The following is an 11,104-nucleotide window of genomic DNA, read 5'->3' on the forward strand; positions in this document are numbered from 1 at the left end:
ACCAGGAAGCGGGACGAGAGGTTTGATTCCAGGACCCGGAGATCAGGACCCCAGCCCAAAGCCATTGCTTAACCGCTGAGGCTACCCAAGGGCCCCCAAGAGCCTATTCAATAAATTAGATTTATAGGTGTCTCACTTCGTTCTTGTGTTAGAAACAATCTTAAAACAATAGCCTTTTGAAAATAAAGTCTCTAGTTTTACCATCGCTTTGATTTTATTGGACCCCTGCAGGGAAAGAATGCGTACAGGTGAGAAGTGCAGGACGTACATGGCTACTTAATGAATGAATACTACTTCCATATCAACTGATGTGTGCTAGGGGTGCAAGAAATACTTGTCGAATTAACTGCTGCATTCAATGGCATTTTGGGCCAAGGTTTTGTCAGCATTTCGTTAATTAATGTCCTGAATGAAAGCAGAACGCGTATGTCGTAGAGTAGTTCAACAAACTCTGCAGCTGAAAGGCATTACTGGGGGTACTTTCTTTCCACGCACGCCCCGCGGCCAGATTGTCAGCGAGGCCCGGGGGCCACCAGCAGCCACCGTTGCGGGAGGACTCACCGCCGCTCGTCGCTCTGCGCAGACACCATTTACCTAGCACGCATGCGCCAGCGCCCCAGGCCGGCCTTCTCTAGTCTGCGGGCTTGGATTGGTTGAGCCTTGGTGGTCCCGCCCCGCGTACCGGAATCTCGCCCCCGACGCCGAGGTGTCCCGAGACTCCCGGGCTTCTGCGCTTCTCGGTGAGCGACGCCGGCGGTTCTCCGGTGTCTCAGGCCACCGGTGCTCGGGAAAACCCACCACTGCCCCGGGGGGTGCCCTCGGTGCGTCCTGGGTCGGGTAGGCCCGATCGTGCCCTCGCCCCTCTTCTCCCCCTGAAGTCGCTGGGTGGGCAGCTCTCTTGGGACCGCCGCTGCTTCTGTGCTGGGTGCCAGGTTGGCACCCCGGGACGGCTTGCAGCAGACTTCGCTCGTCGCCGCGCCCCACCCTCCGGAACCCGAACCCGGGCAGAGCGGGCCCTTGGGCTGGTTCCTTCCACTCAGTGCCCCTGTGCCAGGGATCATTCCAACCTGAAAGGGCAGTAGCGCAGTGTTGAGGGGCTGTTCTGAAACGGCGGCGTGCCAACACTTGGCATCGGTTCTCCATTTGGGGAAGGGCCTCCCTGTGTGGCTGGAGAGGTGTACGTGACTTATGACTAGAAACAATTTCTCGGATCTCCCCTCTCCCCGGGGTTTAAGCCAGGTGTGGGCAGATGGGTGCAACCTACCCGTATTAATATTTGCAAGCTTTTATATGCATTCAGTCAACAGATCCATAGGACCTGCTCTTGCTGGCCACGTGTAAACTCTTTTTGATACGCATTCAGAACCTAGGGGTACCGGTGTGTATGTAAACATTACCCCTATTAGCAGATGCTCTAGAACTGTGTTGTCCGATAGGTAGCCACTAGCTACACAGGCTAGTGAACATTGGCAATGTTCCTAGTCCTAATTGAGACGTGTGGTAGTGTCAAACAGGGAATTTTGGAGAATTAGTATGAAAAAGAGAATGTAAAAGATCACTAATTTGTTTTTATCGATTCCATGTTGTAATGGCAGGATTTTGAACACACTGTTTAGGTAAAATGTCATGAATTTCCCCTGTTTATTTTTTAACGTGGTTACTAGAAAACTTTAAATTGTACCTGTGGCCTGTGTAATATTTCTTTTGGATAGCACTGCTTTAGAAAGGGGTCAGCAGATGAGGGCCTGCAGCCAAATCCAGACTGCCTGTCTTTGAAAAAGGATTCACTGGAGCAAAGCCATCCCCATTCTTTTTTTTTTTTTTTAAAGATTTTATTTATTTATTTGATGCACAGAGAGAGATCACAAGTAGGCAGAGAGGCAGGCAGAGAGAGAGGGGGAAAGCAGGCTCCCTGCTGAGCAGAGAGCCCGACGTGGGACTCGATCCCAGAACCCTGAGATCATGACCTGAGCCGAAGGCAGAGGCTTAACCCACTGAGCCACCCAGGCGCCCCCCATTCTTTCATGTATGGTCTATGCCGCAAGAACAGCAGAGCTGGATAGTCCGTACAGGGATCCGATGGCCTGCAACAGCTGAAAATATTTACTGTGTGCCCTTTTATGGAAAAAGTTTGCCGGCGCCTTGCTCTAGAACAGTGCCTGGTATGGTGGATACACGTCACGTAAATCTTTTCATGATAGCCCTGTGTCATTGTCGGTCAGACCTAACTGTGTGACAGGCATGGCTCTAAGGAGTTTATAAGGACTATCTCATTCATTTCCCATATGAATCCGAGGATGTGGAATTTCCCTGATTTTGTAGACAAGGAAATCGAGGCACAGAATGAGCAAGAAACTTACCGGACATGCTTAACACCCCTCACTTCCGCGAGCTACACCGCCTTGACCCACCCTATCCCCAAACGCTTGATTTCTGGAGTCTGCTCGGTCAGCCCACAGCGGGCACCATGCTGCTGCTGCGGCCCTTTTTTCCCTCCTTTTGAATGACTTTTTGAACTAGAGATGAGGTTGGCTCCGGTGGAAGAAGCTGAGGGACACTGGGCTTCAGTCCCGTGGGGGTACAAGCAAGCTTGGTATGGAGTGAAAAGAATGAAGCCCACGAGCAGAGAGGAGTGGGAGCACTCGGGATGCTCTTTTCTCATTTAACAACAGCAGCAAAAAAACCCACTTGTTGAGTAATAGGAAGCACTGACCAGGTGTTTGCCAGGCTTGTCTCAGCGAAAGAAATACATCATTCTTCTGCGGTCTTGTGGGGAAGGCAGACAATAAAAAAAATTTTAATGTGATACATGCCATGAAAAGAGCCACTGCGAACATTTGTTTTTTGTTTTTTTTTTTTTAAACAGGTTTCCTCATCTGTAAGATGGAGATAAGCCGTCTACCTGACTCGGGCTCGTGGTAAGGATGGAGAGGACATGAATGTGGCTGGCACGTGGAGTTCAAGAAATGCACGTTGTCTCCTGCTGTTAAGAGGTAAGGGAGGGCGTGGGTACAGGGAATTGGGTGCCTCGTGACACTTAAAACCTCGTGACACTTAAAAGGCTGTAATTGTAGAGAAGGTTCTCAGGTGAGCGGTGTACAGCAGGTGGTTTTCATCTCTCCCAATGGAGCTTGTCAGAGAAATCCAAAAACAGAGTGTAGGAGCAGGTCCGGAGCCATCTTTGGGCTGATGGCAGTGTAACGGAGACAGTCCTGCCACGGGAAGGCCTCGTGCCTGTGTGTACAGGGCAGTGGTGGCAATTCTGGTTAAAATCAGAGTCACTTGAACAGCTGGGACAATACCCAGGCCTCCCGTCGGGGATTCTGATCCCTTTCTGTCTGGGACGAGGCGCTGGCATTGTTTCTGTGTTCGCTGTTTAATTTCTCCAGCTGACTGAGGCTGAGAGTCAGGACTGACAGCTCCTGGCGGCGAGAAGCAGGCTTGGCCCAGGGAGCTGCTGACACAGAAGCACAGAGCCGCGAAATGGGCAGTGCCTGTCGCGGACCAGCGAGGTCACGGGGGAGGCTGGAAGGTGGCTTTTTATCACTTGGCCGAGGGCCTCGGGGCTCCATCCTGAGAGCAGAGGGAGCCTCCGAAGGGCTTTAAGTGGGAAGATGAGGGGATGTCTTGCTGAGGTCTGTACTAGAGGATGATCCCTCCAAAAAAGAGGCGTGAGTCAGAGCAAATGCAGGGAAGAAGCAGTTAGAACCTGCCAGATGATAGGGAGCCCAGCCTGGCTTCTGGATTCCTCCTCTGAGTGGCCTCTAGCAGCCGTGTCTGTCCTTCGGAGACACGGCCCATTTTTTTGCCCGTATTCCTTCCACTGGGCAGTCAGCTTCCTCAAGGCTCAGCATCTCATATGTCCTACATACATGATAAATGTTTATTGAATGAACTCTGTCGAGCTATAAACTGGAGACACAACTTAGTCTTCTTATGGCAATGCTCAAAATTTTGTATCTCAGTTGCTTTTACAGTATACCCTCCTGGAGCAATAAATGCTTTATATCCACATCATTCTCCCACAGGGAGAGCAGAAAGTTTGACAGCAGTTAAATGCTGTTAAACGTATGGAGGAGGATGGAAAACAGTATGGCGGTTCCTCAGAAAATTACGAATAGAACCACCGTGTGACCCAGCAATGCCACTCCTGGATATTTACCCAGAAGCATTGAAAAGGAGGGTCCCGAAGAAATATTTGTGTACCCATGTTCATAGAGCGTTAGTCACAGTGGCCAAAAGGTGGAAGGAACCCAAGCATTTATTTTGAATGGATAAGGAACACGTGATCTGTACCTACAGTGGAATATGAATGATCCAGGACACAGGCTCCAACACGGGTGACCTTCGAGGGCATTATGCTGAGTGACATAAGCTAGACCCAGAAGGCCAAATGCTGTATGAGTCCACTTACGTGCAGCGCGTAGTCCGTTTCAAGGCAGAAGGTGGAATGATGGTTGCCAGGGGTTGTGGGGGAGACAGGAGTGGGGAGCCGCTGTTTAATGGGTACAAAGTTTGGTTTGCAAGAGGAGCGGAGTTCTGGGAGTTGGGGGCACGACAACGCGAATGTATTGAACACTACTGAACCATACCCTTACAAATGTTGCTAAGTCTTACGGTACGTGCATTTTACCACAACTAGAAATGAAAAAGGAATACGGAGGAACTCGGTAACTAAAAGGACATGGGAAATAAAGAGCAGAGTGCTTATGCCTGCATCCGTGAACGTCTGTAGATTTACAGACGTGAAGGAAAAGTTTCGCTGGTGAGACGGACTATGTTCGGTGGGAAATTCTGACCTGAGTTAAATATTGCCTAACCTCCTTGTGGGCCCTGGAGACCTGTCTCTCATTAACCACCTTGCCAACACCCGGCAAACTTCCAGCCTGATTTCTTCGGTAGTGATAACTCTAGAAAGAATACAGAGTGCAGGCAAGAGGACTGTTTTTTCTTCGTTAGGAAACTTTGCAGCAAGCTGGGCAGGGTTCGAGTGTATTAAGCAGCTTGAAACCTTATCACGATGACTTGGCGGCCTGACTTCCTCCAGATCCCGGGACGTCAGGCAGACAGTTCTGAGAGAAATGTTCAGTAAGGGAGGCCGTGTGTTTTTAATTTTTCGGCATTTTTACCTTGCCTGTTCTTTGTTTGCTGAGCCTTTGCTCCCTAGGAAGACCTCCTTCACTCTTTGCAGTCTGGAATTGTCAAAAGCTAAAACAATGATCTTGAAGTACTGATTCTTGATAATGATAAAAATAGCCTCTTAAGGGTGCCTGGGTGGCTCGGTCAGTTAAGCGTCTGCCTTCGGCTCGGGTCATGATCCCAGGGTCCTGGGATCGGGCCCTGCTTCCGGCTCCCTGCTCAGTGGGGAGCCTGCTTTTCCCTCTACCCCTCACCCCGTTCTCAAGCTCGCTCTCTCTCTCTCTCTTTCAAATAAATAAGTAAAATCTTAACAACAACAAAAAAGCCTCTCACGATCCTGAATTGCTGGCTCACCCAGTGACTGCCCAGGTTGTCTACATGCCGGCTCCCTCTGGTGGCAAAAATGCCAGACTCGCAATCTTGGTCATCCTTGAGCTGGTCCAGCAGGGAAACATCGGTAGGAACCTCACAGTTGTGACCGAGGGTGTGTCTGTCCCAGGGGACATTCAGCTGGTTTAGATTCAGCAATAGACCTCTTAGGAAACTGTCGATGCTAATCTGGAGGCGAAGCCACGGGTCACGTAGCACCGTTAATGATGCTCTGATTCCAGAGGGAAGGTAGAAGAGCATTTACCGTGCCATTTTCCAATAGGCAAACATTGTAAATATCTGGAGTTTATTGGGAAATGATATTGGACGAATCACTTTTCTGGTTAGGAAAATAACACATGCTCATCATGCAAAATACGGGGAGGAATAAAAGAACAAACAAAAAATCATCTAGGGGCACCTGGGTGGCTCAGTGGGTTAAAGCCTCTGCCTTCGGCTCAGGTCGTGATTCCAGGGTCCTAGGATCGAGCCCCGCATCGGGCTCTCTGCTCAGCGGGGAACCTGCTTCCTCCTCTCTCTCTCTCTGCCTGCCTCTCTGCCTACTTGTGATCTCTGTCAAATAAATAAATAAAGTCTTAAAAAAAAATCATCTAAAATTTTGCCATTCAGGGGCGCCTGGGTGGCTCAGTTGGTTAAGCTGCTGCCTTCTGCTCAGGTCATGATCCTGGAGTCCCGGGATCAAGTCCCACATCAGGCTCCCAGCTCCATGGGAAATCTGCTTCCTCCTCTGAGTTTCTTGCTCTGAGATGCTTGCTCTCTCAGATAAATAAATAAATAAATAATCTTTAAAACCTTGCCATTCAGAAAACGTCACTGTCTAAAATTTCGAGTATTTGTTTTTGACCTTTTCTCTTCACGTGGGATTCTTAAATGAGATTTGGATCAGACTCTATATGCCGTTTTTAAATAATAACTTTATTCAGATCTAATTTATACACCATACAGTTCACCTCCTCAAAGCGTACACTTCAGTGATGTTTAGTTTGAAAAAAAACAGTTGTGCAGTTCACAACCACGGTCAGCTTCAGCGAACATTGTTCACTTTCCCCAAGAAAAACTCCGCACCCGTGGGCAGCCGCCCCCCTTTCCTTCCACCCCACTGGTTCCCCCCATCCCTCCACCCCAGCCCTAGTCGACCACCAGTCTATTCCCTGTCTCTGTAGATTTGCCTATTCTGGACATTTCATATGAATGGAATCTTACAATAGGGGGTCTTCTGTGTTTTTAACTAGCTTCCTGCTTTCAAGGGTCATCCCTGTTGTACATATCAGAATCTCCTGGGTCCTTTCTGTTTTGCTAAATACTGTTCGATTGCATGGGTAAGCTACATGTTTCTCCATCAGCTGACTGGCATTTGGGTTGTTTCCACTTTTGGGCTATTAAGAATAATGCTTCTCTGAACATTTCTGTGCAAGTTTAACCATTTGGGACCTCACAGTTTCTTCGGAGTTGGAAGAAGATTCTTACCCGGACAGCTTCCACATCTCTCGTTTCCCTAAAGTAAATTTATAAAAGTCGAATCACCGACTAAAAGAAAAGGACACTGCATTTTGTGGAATTTGTCAGATGGTTTCTAAGAAGACTGCGTTGATCCTCTCTGTGCTTGCTTCGGTGTTATTAGACTGTGTGCTCAGTGGTGGACATTTTTTAAGCTTTTATTTATTTAGAGAGAGAGAGTGTGAGCAGGGGGTGGGGCAGTGGGGGAGGGAGAGGGAGACTCTCAAGCTGACTCCCGCTGAGTGCAGAGCCCGTCATGGGGCTCGATCCCAGGACCCTGAGATTAGGATCTGAGCCGAAACCAAGAGTCAGACGCTCAACCTACTGAGCCGCCTAGGCGCCCCGGCGATGAGCATTTAATATCAAATGCTATAAAATGGAAGCCCGTGAGTTTTTGAAAAGACAGGGTCCCTGCATTAAGATGCATAAGTCCATATTTAGGCCAGATGGGCAGGTGTAGATCCAGGGGTATTAGGTATCAAGGTTGTGTACATTATGTGGGGAGAAAAAGAGCCTGGTTAGATAAAGTAAACATTTACCTGCCCGCGATGGGATTCCCACAGATATAATCATCAAGCAACTTTTTGTATCTCAAAATTAAACAAAAAAGTTAATGGAACCAAACTGGCCTAGGAACCAGCTGGTCCAAAGTCATAACTTGTCCAGATTGCTTAGTCTGAACCCTCATCCTGCTTTTCAGAAGGCTCCGATGTCAGCGCAGTGCCCGTGGACTCCTGGGGCCCATCAGGTCTGCTTCCGGCCGCCGTGCCGCCTTACTGCCTTACGATTTCTTCACATTCCTTGGGACATTAAACAGCATCCCCTTACTGCCCTGTTTCTCGTTCTATTATTCAGAAAAGTACCACTTAAAGATGATGAAATCAGCAAGGAGTTCAGCTCTATAGCTGAGTGTTGGGGGAACAGTACAGCCTTGCTCTGACTTACCCCATTGTTGCTGACCCTGGCATGATTGCATGCTCAGCATGACCACCAGAGTCGATCCAAAGCAACCGACCGATCCGGATCTGGAACGATCATTGATTTGTAAAATTTGGGATGGAAGAAGTTCTGGGGCTCTTCCCACGAGCTTCTCACAAGCAACGGTTAATGCGGAAGCTGGTGGCGGTGCTGCCTTTTTTTTTTTCTTTTTTCCAACGACCCAAACTCAGCCTTTTGAAACTGAACCAGACCACAGTGCAGATTCCATTTGCTAACAGGTCCCGCCCACTTGTGTTACATAACTCTTGCAGAAAATGCCACGTAGGTGATGGGCAGAAAGTGCTCTGCTCCCATCAGGAGGCTGCAGTTGGCAAGCCCAAGCTTAAAAAAAAAACAAAACAGAAACCCAGAAACCTCTTTTCTCTTTTCTTTGCAGCTGCAAGGATGTCTGAGCAGAGGCAGGTAGCAGCCAGAGCCTCCCTTATTGAGCAACTGATGTCTAAGAGGAGTTTTGAGGATCTTGGCAACCACCTTGCCGAGCTGGAGACTCTTCCGGTGACCAAAGAGCATCTCCAGGAGACGGCTGTGGTCAGGGCAGTGTACGGCGTCCTCAGAAACTGCCCTACGGTGTCGTTGAAAAAGAAAGCCAAGCGTTTGCTGTCAGAATGGAAAGCGCTTCATAAGGATCTCCACTTTTCACCGAGGGACAGCCCTCCATCGCTCCCTCCGGGCAGAATGGAAGAAAAGCCCGGACTTCCTCGTGACCCAAGTCAGGATGAGCTGTCAGGCGGCTCCAGTTCTAATTCATCGTCCCGCGATTTGGCGGGAGCCCTGGAAACGCTTGTGCCTGAAAATAGCACAAGTCACATGGAGCCCAGGGACGAGCATCTCGGGGGCAGTGGCCCACAGTCCACTGACCGGAGGTCCGGGGAGCCACCGGATCCCGCCGCACCTGTGAGAGCCAGATGCACAGAGCTCCTCTATGAAGCCCTAACGAGTGCGTGCACGGATCAGCCCAAGGCTGATGTGTGGCAAGACTTGGCGAGAGAAATTGAAGGGCATCTTTTTACCCTTCACTCGAAGAACCTCAGAAAGTACAAAACTTGTGTTCGAAGCAAAGTTGCCAACCTGAAGAACCCCCACAATTCTCACCTGCAACAGAACTTGCTCTCTGGGACCACGTCTCCAAGAGAATTTGCTGAAATGACGGCGATGGAGATGGCAAGCGAGGAGCTGAAGCAGTTGAGAGCCTCCTACACGAAGTCTGGCATCCGGGAGCGCCACCTTCCCCAAGCTGCCGGGGGCACGCCGACCCGGAAAATAAAGTGCAGGCGCTGTGAGAAGTTCAACTGCGAGGTCACCGTAATCGCCCGAGGAACGCTTTTCCTGCCAAGCTGGGTGCGGAATTCAAATCCAGATGAAGAGATGATGACCTACGTGATCTGTAACGAATGTGGGGAGCAGTGGTACCATAGCAAGTGGGTGTGCCTGTGACTGCCAACGAGTGTTCTCTTAACCAAGAACCGGAGCGGTACCCTTTCTCTGGGCACCACCCTTTTATGCTTGATTTTTAAAATCTTACACACACTATAGTCTTTTGTGTTTCGTGTGTTTTTTTTTTTTTTTAAGTTTATTTGAGGGGTGTCTGGATGGCTCAGTCAGTGAAGCGTCTGCCTTCAGCTCAGGTCGTGGTCCCAGCGACCTGGGATCGAGCCCCACATCGGGCTCCCGGCTCGGCGGCAAGTCTGCTTCTCCCTCTGTCTCTGTATTCTCTCTAACTTTTGCTCTCTCTCCAATAAATACATAAAAATCTTAAAAAAAAAAAAAAGAGTTTATTTATTGGAGAGAGAGAAAGATAGCAAGAGAGAACACGAGCAGAAGGTGGGGAGAGGGAGAAGCAGGCTTCCCACTGAGCGGGGAGCCCGATGCGGGGCTCGATCCCAGGACCCTGGGATCATGCCAGGAGCTGAAGGCAGACACTTACCCAACTGCCATCCAGGCGCCCTTCCAACACTGTATTCTTAAGGAAGGAAAGTCATTCATTGAAGTTCATGCCATGACCACTAAAAGTTGACGTTTTGGGGAGAGAGTAGATGACTGACTGTCTGCTTTGTGGCCACTTAGCCCTTCGCTGTACTCAGAGTGTGGGTGAGAGCAGCTCAGCAAGGCCCCCTAGAGCCTGTTAGAAATACAGAGTCCCAGGCCTCACACCATTGAGTCCCAACACTGCATTTTGGGAGGATCCCCCTGTGATCCCATTCAAGGCATTCTGGGAAGTGCTGCTTTCTCAGTAGGCCTGCAGTCCTTGGCAGGGCCTGTATATGAGACTTGTCTGGGAGCTTTGACAGCCACTGATGCTGGGGGGTGGGGCCTTCCCCAGAACACTTGAATCCAGGGGCGCCTGGGTAGCTCAGTCATTAAACCTTTGGTTCAGGTCATGTGGGATTGCCTGGGCGGGCTCCCTGCTCCGTGAGTAGTCTACTTCTCCCTCTCGCACTCCCCCTGCTTGTGTTCGCTCTCTCGCTGTGTCTCTGTGAAATAAATAAATAAAATCTTAAAAAAAAAAAAATTGAATCTAAATGCACAGGGTGCACAGGGTGTAACCCAGGCTTTTTTAATTCCTCAGGTTGTTTTGAGATGCAGGCAGAGTTGAGAACTCCTCACACACAGGCTCTCAAGTGATTGTCTCACAGCCTTAAGAAAAGAACGTGGCTGTGCACTTTATACCCGAGGAAACAGATCCCCGGAGGCGCTGTGACTTGGCTGAGCCGGACAACCTTAGCTAGCCCAGGTGGAACCACTTGCACGGTCTCCCTCCGAACTCACCGTGCAAGACTGCCTTAGCACCGACTTCCGAGAAACAAGTTCCTGGCGACGTGGGACAAGATGAATAGTGTCTTTAGGATGCACAGTCGGATGACCAGGGCCTTGTTACTTTCCTCTCTCTTTCCTCACTTGTCTCTCCCTCAAATCATGAAAGTTAGCCTCTGACCCCACAGTTAGAATTTCGTTTCGAGTCCTTCTGCCTTGTCAGAAGAGTTGTATGTTGATTTTTTAGTTTTTCTGCACAAGTTCTCTCAAGTCTATAAATCATGCATGAAATTGGGTCTCTGACTTAAGGGAGTCTTCGTATTCTCGA

General features: G+C 49.5%; 1 protein-coding gene across 1 annotated transcript; it reads left to right on the forward strand.

Moving 5' to 3' along the window:
- Nucleotides 1–691: 691 nt before the first annotated feature.
- On the forward strand, nucleotides 692–10,501 carry TCEANC (transcription elongation factor A N-terminal and central domain containing). The gene is made up of 4 exons (XM_080795157.1): nucleotides 692–740; nucleotides 2,867–2,993; nucleotides 8,402–9,626; nucleotides 9,929–10,501. Exons 2-3 carry the CDS (start codon nucleotides 2,936–2,938, stop codon nucleotides 9,457–9,459), a joined length of 1,116 nt encoding a protein of 371 aa, XP_080651283.1. The 5' UTR covers nucleotides 692–740; nucleotides 2,867–2,935; the 3' UTR covers nucleotides 9,460–9,626; nucleotides 9,929–10,501.
- The last annotated feature ends 603 nt before the right edge of the window (nucleotides 10,502–11,104 follow it).

The sequence above is a fragment of the Martes martes genome (assembly GCF_963455335.1).
Source record: "Martes martes genome assembly, chromosome: X".
Classification (NCBI taxonomy): domain Eukaryota; kingdom Metazoa; phylum Chordata; class Mammalia; order Carnivora; family Mustelidae; genus Martes; species Martes martes.